Source organism: Gossypium hirsutum, chromosome D13, assembly GCF_007990345.1.
Source record: "Gossypium hirsutum isolate 1008001.06 chromosome D13, Gossypium_hirsutum_v2.1, whole genome shotgun sequence".
Classification (NCBI taxonomy): Eukaryota; Viridiplantae; Streptophyta; class Magnoliopsida; order Malvales; family Malvaceae; genus Gossypium; species Gossypium hirsutum.
Genome location: NC_053449.1, coordinates 5719403 through 5736872, shown reverse-complemented (window position 1 = coordinate 5736872; position 17470 = coordinate 5719403). Strand labels below are relative to the sequence as shown.

Genomic DNA, 17470 nt, shown 5'->3' with positions numbered 1-17470 from the left:
AAATAGAGTCTTAAAACTGACAATTGAATCAATGCTAAATGATATAAAAATCAAACTCAACATTAAAGATTAAAAATTAAACCCCAAATCGTCCTATTGATTAATTTTAGATGTTGAAGAATCCTTGTCATGTTCGAATTTACCCCAATCCAATTACCATCTTGAATCGAAATTGGCAGTTTTCTTTTTGATGAAAATCAAAGTATTCACATTCGGTAATAACCCCTAACAACATGATTAAAAGAAATAAATGAGCAATCACCACAACAAACTTTATGATGATTCAACCTTTTTGAGTTGCCTTTTCACCTCCGTTGCTTTATGCACCATGTCCTCATGTACAACATAGTGAATACAACAATGTGACAGTCGGACACGTCAAACATATGATCCACTAGCGCTATCGTATCATCAAATGAGGGATAAATGACATTTCCAGTTGCCACAAGATTTGGACCACCATTTTTTTTATCAATTATTGGTAGAAATCCGATAATTATAAATAAAATCAATCACTATCAAAGCACAATTAAATTGATAACCGGATAATAAATTTGAATAAAATCACACATAATAAGACTTAAATAACACTAAAGATTTACACAAAACGAGATTCGAACTTTGGATATCATTAAACCAGAGAAAATTCTCTGAAGACAAATAGAAACAAATGGGCGTTGATTGATGCTTCTATAAAATGTGCGAAATGGCAAACCTTATTTAGAGATTTCATACAGTTTCTGAGAATTGGAACCCAAAATTCTACTTAATAGTACATAAACCTTAAAACAAAGTTGATATCTGAAAATAGCACATACAGGCGATTTTGACGCTCCGAAGATTCTCCATTAGGCCACAAGCTATTTAAGCTCCCGACATGAACCTCCCCATTTGGATGATGCTGGAAGTCATGTCAAATGAAGTTTTTCCAGCAAGCACTTCTTGATGCTGCTTGTGAATGAATACCTATCGAAGTTGCAAAATAATAACTTGGAAGAAATTAGGTTTAAAGACTAGTTTTGACAAAGTTGAAGATCGGTTCTGGACGGATGTTTAAATAAGTTGCCGAAACCATATAGGAACAAGATAACGATACAAAAATCTTAAACCAAATGGAAGAGAAAAAGGTTAAAAATGAGAATGCACCAGTAAAGACAAGCACCAGCATGACGTTTATGAGGCACTTAACTGTAGAGAGGTTCAATTCTGCTCCATGCAGAGGGAAATAACCTTCAGAATTGAAATTAGAAAGCAATTGATCCTTACGTTGGAATGTATCCATTAACCAAGATGTTACTTCACTTTCGGACAACGGGATGTCATCCAGGGTAACACGCCTGATGTGAATATGAACTTCAGAAGGGTCAACCCCAAAGACGTTATCCAAGAATGAAGGACAGCGATGCTTATATCCAATGGTCACATCGTAAACTGAAAACAAACCAATAGGTCATGGAAATTTGTCGAAGTGGCTAAACTGGGTTTATCAGATGAAAACTAAAAGTAAGCATTCTCCTAGCAATCAAACAGATTAGGAAGTGGAATAATCGAGTTTATCCTAAGCCTAAATTTCAGTCTTACTGGAGCCTATTTGAAACCTTGAGAAAAAAATTATTTTTCATTACGCAAAGTTAAGAACTCTACCTATCCTTCCATTTCTTGAATCTGAAAAAAGGAAACAAGATAGGTCTGAATTAAAATTCTTGATCAGCTCTAGACCAGACAAGAAAGCAAGGGTTATCGTAAATAGGGAAAGTTCAAATCTTTCTACATTAAGAAAGGTTATCACTCTTCTCTAACCTGTGCCACATTTGGCTGATTTATAGCAGCTAGTGACCTTAGTTTAGGTAGTGCGCTAGGAAGCAAAGGGGGAAAAAGAAACTGATCATCTTTGTAAAGTTGTAGTTACATGAGAAACCGGTCTCTTCTGCTCTTGACTCCATCTCATGATGAGAAAACCTATTGCTCTACAACTACCTATCAATGCGCTAGAAGAGCCTCCACAGACAACCAATTGCTTAAAACAACAGAAGAGCATATAGAAGAAAAACAACCTGCATCCAAAGTGCTCCTCAAATCTTCCAAGCAGGCATTAAAACCCTTTGATTTTGGAAGCAGCAAATTCTTTAGGATAGGCAAGCCATTTTCAGCTGCATATTTTTGACTTCTTAAGCACTTCTGCTCACTGCAAGGAAAAGAATATTAAAGGCTTAGTACACTGCAAGTGCATCAGCAAAGAACTCAAGGCAAACTAGCGATAAATTTCCAGCGTCGTGATGTTTGCATAAAATGCGACGATTCCAAAATAAAATAAAATAAAAAGACAATAGTGGGGATATGACAGCTAAAAGAAAAGGAACATACGTGAAATCTGTTCCTTCAGGAAAGAGAACAAGCCAAAGGGGATCTCGAGGATCTTTGAATTTTGAAAGCATCTGGCGCATTTTTGCCTCATCAACCTCCCACTTCCTTTCCACAGGGATGAACTCCAAAATTTGGAATGACCAACCAAATACAGGTAATTTCATCAAGCTGCTCTTAAGGATGTACTTTATGTATCCCAGGGAATCTTTCCGCAATGCAAGGTCCCACAAGTACATCCAGTCAACCTCGGTTCTGTGGTTGCAAATAAGTAAAACACGTTCCCTTGCAGGAACATCATCTCCAGAAAAAATGACCTTGGTTTTGTTTATTTTCTCAAATAGAAAAGGCCATAATGCTAACCAAGAACTAAAGAAGAAAGCTGTTACTTTTCGGCTGTAATGAAGGCTGAAAAGCCTCAATACAACAGTACTAAAAAAGCCACAATACACTATCATCATAAAAGCTGTTAAAAGCAACACTAGCAAACATATCAGACCCCTTAACACCCTAAGCGGGGTCAACCTACGATGCATTGTTTCATGTTTCGCACTAGGAACTTCCATACCTTACAACTCCTAATCCGTACCTTTCAAACAAAACAAACTGCACAGACTCTATAATATGAACTTATCTACTTAGAAACTAACCGACAGGATGTCTAGCCCCAAGCGAACATGCAGAAAACACTGAAAATCAAGACACTGCAGAAAACAAAGTTAAGTTTAGTGCAATAATTCAAGCCCTGAAAAGCGAGCTACAACATACGGAGAGCAAAGATTAATCAAATACTTAAGTTCAACCAGCATTTAAAAGGACGAAGACAAAAGGGCAACTTAGCATCAAATGCTCTTCCTCGAAAAGCATGCTTGCTTCCTAAGCATAAACCTCTAATTTCTTAACAAAAATAGCAAGCCATTATTACTTCACTCCTAAAGTCAAGAAGATACCATCGAAGCATTTAACAATGTTTTCCTTTTTTATAAAATAAAAAAATTTCTACATTCAGATAATGCTAACTAAGATTCAGTTAAATAAACTCTCCAAAGCATGTTCAAATAAATAAATAAATAAACAGATACAAAAAAGACAAAAGCTCGTCGTCTACCTAATCACTGAATAAATAATAAGTAGAATAATTAGTTACAAATCTTGCAAATAAAGAAACGGATCTGAATGCTGGATAAGATGTTGCTCAAAATCCACGCAAATAAAGCAAATATCCTCAAAGATCCTGTTTGGTTGCTCGGAAAATTTTAAGAACGGGAATCTTAAAAGGAAAATAAAGCAAATTCCATGGCGGCATTTTATCAGCATCAACCATATACACACATACTTATACATATATATACACTTCAAAAAAGATTAAAATTATCTGAAAATTTTTATAAAAAAATGGGGAAAGTGAGTGTTTACCTTTAAATAGTTAGGGTTCAGGTTTTTAACGGTAAATAAAAAGAAAAAAAAAGAATCTGCCGGAAAAATCGGAGAATTTGGGATTTTGGTCTATTTATGAAGAGTTGAGCTTAAGAGGTGGAGGGTTTAATGAAATGGACACAGAATTGAAACTAAATTACAGATCCTGCCACTATTTATGGCTTATTTTTAAAATAGAACCAAAATTTCAATTTAAAAAATAATAATTTTAAATAAAATATTAAATACATAATAAATGATGATAAATATATGCATCTAACTTGATACCTGACTTATCTCTGATCGGAGTTCTACGTGGAAATTTTTCGAATTAATAGGGTTGACAAGTCTTATTTTATTATCTTAATTAGATTTAAAATTTTTTCGAATCGAGTAGAGTAAAATAAAACTAGAGACGAATCAAAATTGTTCAAGTTAAATTAAAAAAATTAAACATGTCAAATTAAAATCTTGTTACAATATAACTATTTTCATGTTACATCATGTAAATTTGAAAGCATGTATATTTGAAAAAAATTTAAAGCAAAATAATAAAAAAATAAGATACTTTAGTATGATAAACTTGAATAATTAGTTAACTTATTTAGATCCCAAAATTATTATTTTAGAAAATTTTAAATTTTTTAAATTTCTTTATATATTCTTTAGAATTTTTTTTAAAAAAATTATCTTTTTTAAAATATAAATTTTGAAATTTTTATAAATATTTTGAATTTTAAAATTTATTTTAATTTTTTTGGGAGAGACTAAATTGTTCATTTTCAACATTGATAAGGACCAAAATGGTAAATACATCAATTTATTTTTAAATATATGTATACGAATAGAGGTGTAATTATTTGATAATAGAAGAGTAATTCCGTAAACAATATGTATTAAAAAGAAATAAATAAAAGAGTAAAAACATTTTTTCTAGATTTTTATTTTTAATATTTATATTTAAAAATCTTCATTGTTCATTTTTATTTCAACTTTTCTTAATTTTTAACTAAATTGACCGCTTAACTCGAAATATCAAGCAACGCTTGGTTGTTGATTTTTTTGGCTAAATTCAAAATGAGACCCTGAACTTTCTGTTTTTTCTATGTAAAGTCCTTGTGCTTTTTATTGTACCTGAATAAAAACTATAAGGTTTCTTATGTAGACAGCTTGGCAGTTAAACATGGCTTTCACAAAATTCAAAAACCGAACCATTTTCGATCTCTAATTCTCTATAGAGGATGGCTGATGAATCCAAAACTTAGTTTAACTAATTTATTTTTTTTAAATAAAATTTATCAAATATAACATTCGAATATTATCAATTATAATCCTTTTCACGGTTGGTTGAAATTTGATGACAGTTAAAAAGTACTAAAAACTTATAAAAACATCTATAAATATCAAACATTTCTTCAATATTTGTTGTATCAAATGATAAAGCGCTTAATGTTTATTGAGTGAGGTTTCGAAATTGAATTACGGTAAGGTTTCGAATTTGAATCATTGGTGTGATGGTTGTTTATCTTATCCTTTAATCATGAGGTTAGAGATTCGATCCTCACCTATAACAATAGAGCACGTTTCATAGTTAGTTGTTTACCTCTTTTAGAACACTCATAATAAGGGATGATTACTCACTACTATAAACAATGAACACCTTGATTTCAACCAAAAAGAGGTTTCAAAATTGAGTTTTGAAAATAGCAAAAACAATATTAGAAAAGTTTTAGAAAAGTTTTGCCTTTTGAAAGAGATCCTATCCAGCTCAATTCCGGATTTAGTCAAGGTACATTAGTTTCGAGACATTCCAACATTGGAACAACAATAAAAATCAATAGGTCTTGGGACATGAATGTCTTGTCTCGAGACACTACTAAAATATGAAATTTGAGTTCTAACTCCATTTTTTACCTTGATCAAATCATAGACTTGTTAAATAAAATTAGTTGACATCTATAATATACATGAATGATTGTGAATGACGATTAATTTGAATTACATAATATTTACACGTTGAACTTTGTGATATTACATCAAATTAGTCAAAGTTGCTTTAGCATCATAATATAATGTCTTATATTCGAATATGATAACTGGGTCGAGTGTCATATTTAGTGGTGAATAGAAAGAAAAGCCAAAAATAAAAACCATTTCATGATACATAATTACTCAACATTGTCTGATTTCAAGTACGCGCAGATCCTAAAGATTAAAGAGTCCTTCACTTAAACTATACATTGACAACATTATACTATCAGTACCAAACGAGCACCAATGGCTGACCCACCTGTGTAAACCTACATACATATATACATACATACTTTTATGCTACTTGCAAGGCCTCCTCCCGTTTTATGTCAAACACCTTGACGAGGGCATCTTCCACAGCCTAATTAATCCAATTTCACAAAACAATAGTATTATTTGTGTTTATATATATATATTATACTTACATTCATATTACAAGTCAGCTAAACACTAACTCAATTAAAAAATAACTAAAAAATCTTTTTTTATATACAAAATAAATTATATTATTACAAAGTGTGTTGTCTTTTTATATTTTTATATAAAATGACATAAACACAAAAATACATATAGTAAAACTTGAACTTAAAATATTATGATAATTAGATCTTCAACTTTACGGTTTCAACTAAAATTTCAATTACTTGTTACATAAATTTTTAATATTTCTTTTTCCACACAAATCGTGGATGTGTATATAATTGTGTATAGTGAATCTAGAAGGTAGACATTGGCCACGGCTCCCTTAAATGTCAAAATTACTTTTAAGTCTTTTTTTCGAAAATTATTTGACCCCAAAATTTATTATTCAATTTAGGCCCTATTAGCCATTGTGTGTACGTGTGTGTATATACACATATAACACTAGAATTACCTTATCTGGTGTGGAGGCACCAGAAGTGACACCAATTGTAATGTGGCCCTCTGGTAGCCAGTTTTCTGTTTCAACAAGCTCCCCATGCTGGTACAACACAATTTTGCATAAATTAGAATATTAAGAACTGCAACTAGAATACCCCCTTTTTTTTCTCTAGGAAGTTCATGCTTACTTTCAATTTGTGAGCTATCCTGTTTCCCGGACCAATTCTCCGTTCACTGTCGATCCAATATGAGGGGATCCCGCTATCCTCAGGAATTTCTTGGAGGTGTGAAGTGTTGCTCGAGTTCCACCCGCCGACTACTAACATAAGATCCAAATCTTCCTCCACTAACTTATACATAGCATCTTGGCGCTCCTGAAAAATGATGATAAAATGGCTTAAATTCAATGACCAACACAACAATCATTTCAATATCCAATCAGTTAAGGGGATGAAAACAACAAGGACTGCACATCATTGCATCGGTCGCAAATATTCAACTTACTTGAGTTGCATCACAAATTGTGTTAAAGCTTAAGAAGTGATCATTGATGTTTTTGACTCCATATTTCTGCATCATTGTCCTCTCAACTAATTTCCCTGTTAAACCGAAATGTAACGTGTGTATCAAACAGTAATTACTTGGCAAAGAAGAATAATGATGTATAGCAAGTGCATAAAGTGCCACTAACCAATTTCCTCGGTCTCTCCCTTCAGCATCGTAGTTTGATTTGCAACGCCAAGTTTTACCAGGTCATGATCTGGATCGAAGCCCTCTGAGGTAGCATGTTTAAATTTCTGCAAAAGAACCAACAATCATGCGAGCATATATTTGACATATAAAGAAAAGAAGAAACGAGATGAAGACTATACCTCCATAAACGCCTCCTTGGTGGAGCTAGCTCCATTAAGTTCACCTCCAAGAATGTAATCACAAACATACATTGCCTATCACAAATCATACATCATACAAATCAACAACTTATTGTTTACAAGATATCAAAAGGAAAAAAGGATACTAGCCACTCTAGGACACACCTCAGTCATATCCTTCACAATAATGTATGTAGCAGCAAAAGATGCGGTCGCGATCGTCTCCTCGTGAGAGTATTTACCGTGAATGATGGAAGTGTAATCACCTTTCTGATGCTTCTCTACAGAGTTCCATACCTACATATGAAAAAGGTTTCAGTATCGAAAACCCGTTGTTCTGAATGTCAAAAAGCTGCGAAGATCTAACGAATTGGAAAAAAACAAGTTGTGGAAGATGATACCTTGGTTACCCAAGGACAAGTAGTGTCAACAATTTGGACATTTTTGTCATTCAAAACCAACATCTCATCAACTGCAGCACCAAAAGCAGGCAAAACTACTACGTCATCCTTATCCACAACATCAAACTGTTTCTTCCCTCCCTCAACAGGGATGATTTTAACTTCCATCTCCTCTAACCGCTGAATTTGAAAAAGAAAAGAACTACGTAAAGAAACTAACAAGGTCCAGTCCCAGTGGTGTCTGACAGGGTTTCATACACTCTATTCCTTTTTCATCCATTAATATCTAATAAAATAATCATCACAATTCAAATCTGTAAGACTCATCCATTATATGTGAAAGTCAATTTGTAAACAGTAATTAAACATGCATTAGATAAAATGTAAAAAATAATAATAGAGTAAAACCAAATCCACATGGTGCTCAAGCACCAAGGTCAGCTAGTGCCGATGGTGCTCGGCCCATGAATTTATTATAATCATTATAGAAAGTATAAAATAGTAAAAAGAATGTTAATATATTAAAAATAACCTTAACTAATGCACTTATTCATGCAAGATATTATGTTTTTTTTTCTTTTTTAATTACATAAGCCCTTGTTGTTTGATTTTTATTTATGATAAAAATACTTCTGAGAAATCCATCTAGCCATGCTACAAATAATACTTGATATATGAACATGTAAATATTCAATTTTAGTATTCTTATTAATTTAATAAATTTAAAATAGTTTTCATCACCTATTAGAGATTCTGTCAAATTAAAACAAAAACAGATAAAAGTTCTCTCATATGTTTGTCCAAATCATAAAATTTTACTATATCATCCACATTAGTAATTTAGTTTCAAAGATCAATTAATTTAACAGATAAAAGTATTTCTAGTTTTACTTAAACTCAATAAAATTTAAAGAATAAAGGTATATTTAATTAAAAAATATATAAGAGCTTACTTGAAACAAAAAGCATTCCTCAACAACGGCAATAATGCGGATTCAAATATTTACTGAAACCCCATTTGTTTGTCGTAGATTAAGGTATTACACGTTTAGATAATATTTGGATTTGCATGTTCTAATTACTATTGAGGGCAAATTTGGAGCGGATGTAGATATTAACAGATAATTTAAATTCGGATAGTAATATCCATATTTAATGCAAATAATAAGTAAATTCGGATTTAAAGCAGATTCGGAGTCAAATTCAAATTTTATAAAGATTACATATATCCGGTGGTCTGCTGCCTGTACTAAGTATGGAAACGAGTATATTAAGAAAAAAGTATGGAAAAGAGTAAGCATAGAGTACCTTATTAACAGTAGGATTGTGGATAATTTCATTGGTAATCCAAATTTTCTCATCTGGAAACTGCTTTCTCGCTTCATAAGCAATTTGAACAGCTCTCTCAACTCCCCAGCAAAATCCGTACGCTTCTGCCAATTTTACAGTAACATTTCCCCATGTATACTCGTTTCCATTTTCCTTCAATTTCTTTAAGATATCACCTGAAAGAAATTTCCAAACAATAATTTTTTTGACAAAATTCAAATTAAATCCTACTGTACATCGTACTAAAACATGAATTATATTTTTTTTTAAAAAGAAGAGGAAGAAGAAGAAGCGGAATTTTTCTTACTAGTATACTCTCGATTCATGAGCTCGAGAGTTTCCTCTTTGCGTCCGAATCCTTTCCGATTATAATTCTTGCTCCTCGTCAAGTTATGTCGGAAAGACTTGGCGTCGAAGTTATCGGGATCCACCACAACAGAAGTGGAATCGGTGGAGCATCTGACGGAGATAGGTTTCCGGAAAGGGAGAGCTTCCGATCTCCCGCCAAAGTTATCGGAACCGATGCGGATGGAGAAACGACACAGTTGCAGAGAAATCGCCATTTTGAGAGAGAATAAGGAGGGAAAAGCAGCGCACGTTAGCGAATATAGTAGGAAAATTTCCTGTAAGGTTTATGGTGGGAGTGTGCAGTGCGCGTTTTATTAATTTTCGGACAAAGTTTAGTAGCTCCACGTGTATGTCGTGGTTACTGGTTTTTATTTAATTTCACGATTTTTATTTGTTTGTTATTATTTGTGTCGTTTTATTTGCAAGGATGGTTCGTTTTGGTACTCTACCGATGTCCACTTGGATCACTAATAAGGCACATATTATTAACACCATGTAAATAATATATTCTTTAAGAAGAAAAATGCTTAAAATGAATATGGTGAAAAGTTTATCAAATTAATATATTTGTTAAAAATTGATTTAAAAATTAAACGAGATTTTAGTTAAAATAGTAAAGTTATATGTTTAAAATTTATTATTATTTATTATTGATTTATATAAAATATAAGAAGATAAAAATTTATAGATTCTGGTCATATTTGGTTTTTTTTTAGACAATACTTAGAATTACTTATAACACATCTACAATTCATAAATAGGAGGATAATGCACTTCAAGTACTTGAACAATGTCTTCTTAGCAGCAATGCTTATAACAATCAAACTAAAATTCAATCAGCAATTAAATCGATCCAATGTTATAAAATGTATTTTTAATAGAAAATCAGAAAACCAATCTAATATTTTTTTCAAAAAAAATCGAGAATAAAAAAGTAATAGAAAAACTTGATTTTTTTGGATTTTTTAAAGAATAGAGATTGATTTACTTTCAATAATATATAAATAGAAATATATGATAATAAACACTTAAACGTGCTTAAATTCACATTCTTATATATTAATAATAACGTTAATATTAATTAAATTAAAACTCAATCATTTTTTATAATTTTTAAATTATTATTAATTAATACTTTAGTAAATAAAGCAATAAACTTTTAAAAAATTTAATAACCAAATGGATAAATAAACTAAGTCGTTGGAAGATTTTTTGTTTAATAATTGACCCAAAATTTAAAGATGGTGACATGGAAAGTTAGGCAGGCATGTTTAACGTGTTAGAATGAGTGAATGAATCCACCTTCCATGTAGAAATTTCAGAGAAGTCACATCTACATGTGATTTATGCAATCCACTCAAATTTTGTGCCAAAAGCATGTTTTAGCCTTTTACACAGTCCTATGGATTTATATTCGCTTTTTTTTAATAATATAAAAATATTAATTATTTACGAAAATGTGTTAAAATGAAAAATTTATTTACAAAAACGGTTTGTATTCGTCGGTGTCGCTTGACATACTAGTGGTACCACCCCTTGTCCTCTTAATTATCATCCAATCGTTAGATTTAAAAAAAAAATTTTGATGCCATCATTGTGTCAGGCGATACCTGTATATATTTTTTGAAATACTTATAAAAAATGAGAGTATTTTTTAATGGGTGTCGTATGTGTGTTAGACAACATTGGTCAATTTTTTTAAAAAATCATGTCAGTTGAAATCAACCAAAAAATAATTTTTTAATAGGTGTCGCCGTGTATGAAGCAACAACGGTGGTAACTTTTAAAAACAAAATAGGTGAAAATGAAAAGAAATCGTTGAAAAAGAAAAAAAATAAATAAATGGGAGAGCCTATGACCGATGCCTGATTCATAAGTGGTTCTTGTTTTCTTAGCTTATCAGTGTCACCATCAGTAGATTAAAAAACCTAGGAAAAGAAAACTAAACACAAACATGAACTTTTTTTTTTGAATAATCTCATTATAAGTTATGATAATATCTACTCTTTTTGACATAATGTCTAGAACTACTCATAACCCCTCCCCAACCTATTAATAAGAGGATAATACACTTTAACGCACTCGAATCCACATCCTCCTGTATTGACAATAATACTCATGCCAATCGAGCTAAGACTTAATCGGCTAAAACAAGAACTAAATATGGAGAATTTTAAAGAACTCAAGAAAGAAAAATATGAAAAAGAAAAGTTTAAATGACTTTTTATTTTAAAAAATATCAATATAAAATCTCAAAAATTGAAAATTATGTGGTAATGGTACAATTGCATTTATGGAATACCTTGAAATGGGAAAATAATAATATAGAAATATAGTAAAAATTAGCAGTCAACATTTAATTTAAATAGATAAATATTAACTCAAATAAAAAAAGTTAGTGCGTTCAAAAAAGGTTAGTGACAGGTTATCTTAAAGGAAAGTGACAAAAAAAGTGATTTTTTTATTTACTTCATTTCACGTGAGTGTAACATCATGATTCTTAATATTTATTTTTTAATATAATGTTTAGAATTATCTATAATTCTCCATAATTCTTAAATAAGAGGATAATGTGTTTCAGTGCACTTGAACCCATGTGCTTTTGTATTGGCAACAATACTGATGCCAATTGAGCTAAGACTCAATCAGAAAAAAATGAGATTGTTTAAATTGTAAATTTTTTTATTTTAAATACTTAAAATAAAAATTTTTTATAGTTGAGTGACTGGAATTTACCGTAAAGACAATGACGATGTAGAACCAGCGGTATCAAACGGCAGCAGAAACAATGAATCGAACGGTTCACTTTCGTTCCAAGACCTTTTCAAATTCCAACGGTCAAAACTCAAAATCCCAGAATCAGAATCTCTGCTTTTGAAACAAACTAGCCGTTGTGTTCCATTTTTACATTACCCATCCATCCGCTCATCAAATTTTCTTTCACATTTCCCCAATCACAATCTTTTACCATTACCATCCAAGATTTTGTTGTTTTCCATTCTAAAACCCTAAACCCGCATCACATTCAATCAAACTAACAATAAACGAAACAAAGCAAACAAAAATTTTCAATAATGACATCACTTTCCAGAACTTCTTCATCGTCGATTCCATGTAGAACGAACGCTAATATGAGAAAATCCGAACTCTGCGATCCCACAAGGAGAAGTTTCAATGGAAGCCCTTTTACAATGCCGGCTGTTATCACAAATCCCAAAGCATTTAACCTCAACACTCCGGCTAATAGCCCTTCAGGTTCCATTTTCTTTCACTCTTCTATTCGTTCTTTTTAGAGTTTTAATTATCTGTTTCTGGCAAAAGGAATTAAGGGTATGAAACAAATGTAAAGAAAATTTGAGACATTAATCTGGGTTCTAAAGGGAATATCGAAAAGGAAATTTGGGTTCGTGTTTTTGTTTCGTCTTATGTTAGTTTTGTTAGAAAATAATGATCTGCTTGTTTGGGTAGAAAATGAACATTCACACTTGAGTTTGAATTGTTTTAGAAATTTCAATTTTCCAGGTTTATCATTGTAAGTTTAAATCATTATTGGTTAGTGGGATTTAATTTCCTAACTTGAATTTCATAAATTAATTTAATTTTTTTAACCTCGTTAAGAGGTGATAATATCACATTTTAAGATTATATTATGTCATGATCTGAAGGTTTTAAGATAAATAAAATAATCTTTAAAAATTATATATTTTTAAAAAAATCGGGTGATAACATGACTTTAAAGGTGTTAAAAAATTAAATTGTTTGTAAAAATTCAAATTCAAAGACAGACTAAAAAAGGTCTACAGACCAAGTTGATAAAAGTTGCAAACTTGCAAGTACTGAATGTTGCTTTTATTTATTTGCAATGGTGAGAGATTTTCCTAGCAACCAAACAGTAAGAATTATGGTTCTGATATTTGTATTTGTACTTTTTATCATTTTCCTTTTCTAGATTTTTCTCGAAGGCATTCAACTGACAGAGAAAGTGTAGCTTCTTTGCGTGATCCCAACAAGGAGAATTATATAGACCAAAATCCAAAACCAACAAGACTCAGATCACCAGCTGTTTCAAAGGGTAAAAAGAATTTCATGGCACCGACAATCTCGGCTGCTTCGAAGATCAATGCGTCACCTAGAAAGAAAATCTTGGTAGAGAGAAACGAGCTGGCTCGATCTTCTGTTTCATTCTCTGATGTCAAAAGTCTAATCATGCAACATAATGAATCAACATCGGAGATTGCTTTGAAGCCGAAGAAGGTTTCATTTTCTGATGTTAAAAGCATGATCATGGAAGATAATGAATGTAAGGAGCCTTTGGAAGGCAATGCCAATTCGGTTCAAGTGATTCCCAGCTTTGAGATTAGTCCTAAAGTTTCAATTTTAGCACCACTTGATGCAGATCCATTGATGCTTCCTCATGACCCCCAAACCAATTACCTTTCTCCAAGGCCTCAGTTTCTTCATTACAGGCCAAATCCTCGAATCGAGCTTTATCAGGAACAAGATGGCAAGCAACTCAAGGAGTGCTTAGCAACGGAAAGCTATTACGACACCGGAGAAACAGAGTCCGAAGGTTCCCAGAGAGAATCTGAGGATGCTGCTGCCACGGTTGAAGAGAGTTTTGAGGCCAAAAGAAGGTCCAAGCAACGTTTTTGCACTAAATCAAAGTTCATTGTTTTGCTTATGGTTTTGGCCTTTGCTTACTTTTCAGTTCTAGCAGCTAATTCTCCAGCTTTTACTTCTAGTGGATTGGAAGAATTAAGCCTATTAAAATTCCATGTGCCACCTCAAATCACCGCTTTTGCAAAAGCTAAATTTGAGGTTTTCACTGAAAATCTTTCCAGTTCGAGAGAAGGGGACAAATTCAGTCTCTTTGAATATGCTAACTTGAGTCATTTGCTAGAGGATGAGGATCATATGGTTGATGAGGGGCACCACCACTGTCTCATGTTTGATCACAGTGTAATAATAAATGATCAGGGAGAGGTTGAAGCCAATGAGGCAGTAGATGAGGATGAAGAAGAGATGGAAGAAGAAACCGATGCAGGTGAAGATGATGAAGAAGAAGATTTTAAAAGCTCGGATCTGGTTCCAGAAGCTGAAACTGATGCAACGGAGCAAGAGATCAAAGCTGAGATGATTGAACTTGATGATCAATTAGATGCAGGGTGCAATGTGGACCGTAAAGCTACTGAAATTAAACATGATATATCCAAAACTTGGGGCCCTGAGGGTGATGAATCGAGCAACATTGCTGAAACAATGTTCCCTGAGGAAGATTCCACTTACAGCTCTCAAATTTCAGTAGATGATTCCACAATCAATGGACCAGAGGACCGGTTTCTCGTGAAGAATACGACGGGTTTTGCTTTGCTTGTGTTGTGTCTATTAGCAGCTTCAGCTTTAGTCTACACAAAGAGAGGAAAGCCTTCAGTGGCAGCAGGTTTAAATGAAAATAATCAGAGCCAAGAAAGGAGGAAGACTACTTACAGGAGAGAATCTACGGCTTTATCCGATTACTCCACGGGTTCGTCGTCCTATGGTAGTGTTACCACGTACGATAAGATACCCAGAAAGCATGTAAGTAACAACATACTCATTATATATACTTGTCATTGACAAACCAGACAGAGAACTTGTTTACTAACACTGTGCTTGTGTTTGTTTGTTTTGAATTGAAGAGAGGAAGAGAAGAAGGGATAGTGACCCCAGTTAGGCGTTCAAGCCGAATCCGAAACCAAGTCATGACTTCTCCATGATGATGGAAAGAGCTTGTGTAGTTAGTTGTTACAATTTGCACTGCTGTGCAATGAACCACTGTTCTTGGGAAGGTTGTTGACACAGGGTAGTGCTTCATCAACTCTGATTCTTACCAATCTAATCTAATTTCCTTTTTTTTCTTTTCTTTCTTAATATGAAATCTTTTTTATGTGTAATCTTCTACAGTTTTTTAGTGAGTGCAATTTGAAGGATAACAAAATTGGTTGGTCTGAAATTACAGGTTTCTATACCATATTTCCTTGCCAAATTGGCTTCAAATATAGATGGTTATAGACTTTAATATTTTGTTTTATTTTTAGGTGAAATTGCTTAACAGGTCCTATTATAAGGATAAGATCAAATTTTACTAATAGATCAATTTATGATAGAGGAACTTAATATACATTATCCTATACTTTTATATTACGGTCATCGTTGTTTGAACCAGACCAATCAATTGAACTAAGAATCGATTAGGGTATTGATTTAGAGAGTGATGTTAAATCGATTGATTTGAAAATTGGTATGAACCAATTGAATCATGTATTTTAAATTACTTTTTATGAATTTTTTTAATAATTCATTTAATCGAATCGGATGATTACGTCAGATTGGCTATCTTCAGCGCACTCAACCCGAGCCCTCTTATACTAACAACAATGTCTATGGCGTTTGAGCTAAGACTCAAACTTAAGTATTTATTTATAAAATAATCATTTTATAATTTGTAATATAATAATAGACATATTTGTAATATAATAATAGAATATCTATATTAAATAAGTAATAAAATTGAAATAAAATTATTATATGTATTATGTTAGTTTAAAAAATAGTTGATAATACGATTATTAATAAAATTATCAAGAAAAATAAGCATCATATGTAATTTTATCTAATTGTTTTAGTGCATATTTATTCGGGTTATTCCCTTTTTAATGTTCAACATATCATCATATGTTAGTCATTGATCGAGTTTGTCATCATTTGAATTTGAATCATTAATATTATTAACATTTTCTTCTTCCATATGGTCTTCGAAATATGAATCATCTCAATCCTATAATTGAAGTTATGAAATATGCAATATGCTAATATAATCCAACCTTTTTTTTTTTAATACTAAGGTGATATTGTTAATATGAGAAATATTTTTTTAGAACAACAAATGTCTTCTCAACCATATTCTGAAGCCTTGACTGTCTCAAATTAAAAAGTTTACAAATTGTCGATGGTGCTTGTGTTTGGTACCATTCTCTTAAATAGTATCATACCTCACAATATAGTTCAAGAAAATTTTTCTATTTGTACAATTAGCATCAACCTTATAATATTTGAGTTCATAGTCCAAATAGTCTATATTTTATTTTTAATAAAAAAGGCTTGTATAAATTTAATTTGGAGAAAGAATTATGCTAGATCATATTATTTTTTATAATACGTAAATTAAGTAAAAAATTATAACATATAACTTTTATAAATTGTACAAAACTTTTGTAACACTTTTTATAAATAATATATATATTTTGTCATAACTTTAGAAAGTTATTTTTTATAAATAAATTATAAATAAAATAATAATAACATTTTTATGGATAAATATATTATTTTTATAATATATTGCACGGACACATAAATAAGTTATGTTCATACTTCTTGACCATAACTTTTTATAAATAAATATATTATAACACTTTTACGATACGTAACTTATTTTTCTTAATAAATATTTCGACCATAATTTTAGAAATTTTTTAGGATTTAAATAATATGATTTATTTATAACTTTATAAAATACACAGATTACTTTTATAAAACAATATTTTTAGGATTTATAATATAATTTTTTTGTCATAACCAATCCAAACACTGATACATGTTCATGCTTATAATATAATTTTTATAACTTGTATAAAAATTATAACGACCCAGTTTCTAGTGGTGTCAAAAAATATGGTTTTAGGACTTCATTTTCATAAATTGATTCTGTAAATATTAAATAAGAATATTTATGGAGTTAGCGTATAAACAAATTGAAATTTAGATAAGTAATTTAGCTTTAATTATAGTTAATTAATGCCTAAAGACTAAATT

General features: G+C 31.4%; 3 protein-coding genes across 8 annotated transcripts; 1 reads left to right on the top strand and 2 right to left on the bottom strand.

The window, feature by feature from the left end:
* Positions 1 to 663: 663 nt before the first annotated feature.
* On the bottom strand, positions 664 to 3915 carry LOC107894195 (probable 1-acyl-sn-glycerol-3-phosphate acyltransferase 5). 6 transcript variants are annotated; one of them, XM_016819427.2, is made up of 5 exons: positions 3778 to 3863; positions 2365 to 3065; positions 2055 to 2185; positions 1190 to 1431; positions 664 to 966 (listed from the first exon to the last, which is right to left on the bottom strand). In XM_016819427.2, exons 2-5 carry the CDS (start codon positions 2925 to 2927, stop codon positions 865 to 867), a joined length of 1038 nt encoding a protein of 345 aa, XP_016674916.2. In that variant the 5' UTR covers positions 2928 to 3065; positions 3778 to 3863; the 3' UTR covers positions 664 to 864. The 6 variants fall into 6 exon arrangements, with proteins under 6 accessions (XP_016674916.2, XP_016674913.2, XP_040966042.1 ...); XM_016819424.2 differs by having other exon boundaries at positions 664 to 1431; positions 3778 to 3915; XM_041110108.1 differs by having other exon boundaries at positions 1147 to 1431; positions 2365 to 3863.
* A 2006-nt stretch (positions 3916 to 5921) lies between these two features.
* Positions 5922 to 9969, bottom strand: LOC121225701 (4-hydroxy-3-methylbut-2-enyl diphosphate reductase, chloroplastic). Its single transcript, XM_041110106.1, has 10 exons — positions 9579 to 9969; positions 9251 to 9447; positions 7943 to 8122; positions 7707 to 7838; positions 7542 to 7616; positions 7361 to 7466; positions 7174 to 7268; positions 6858 to 7043; positions 6683 to 6769; positions 5922 to 6169 (listed from the first exon to the last, which is right to left on the bottom strand). Exons 1-10 carry the CDS (start codon positions 9832 to 9834, stop codon positions 6104 to 6106), a joined length of 1380 nt encoding a protein of 459 aa, XP_040966040.1. The 5' UTR covers positions 9835 to 9969; the 3' UTR covers positions 5922 to 6103.
* Positions 9970 to 12500: 2531 nt separating this feature from the next.
* LOC121203169 (uncharacterized) lies at positions 12501 to 15611 on the top strand. Its single transcript, XM_041110105.1, has 3 exons — positions 12501 to 12874; positions 13569 to 15196; positions 15298 to 15611. Exons 1-3 carry the CDS (start codon positions 12694 to 12696, stop codon positions 15373 to 15375), a joined length of 1887 nt encoding a protein of 628 aa, XP_040966039.1. The 5' UTR covers positions 12501 to 12693; the 3' UTR covers positions 15376 to 15611.
* The last annotated feature ends 1859 nt before the right edge of the window (positions 15612 to 17470 follow it).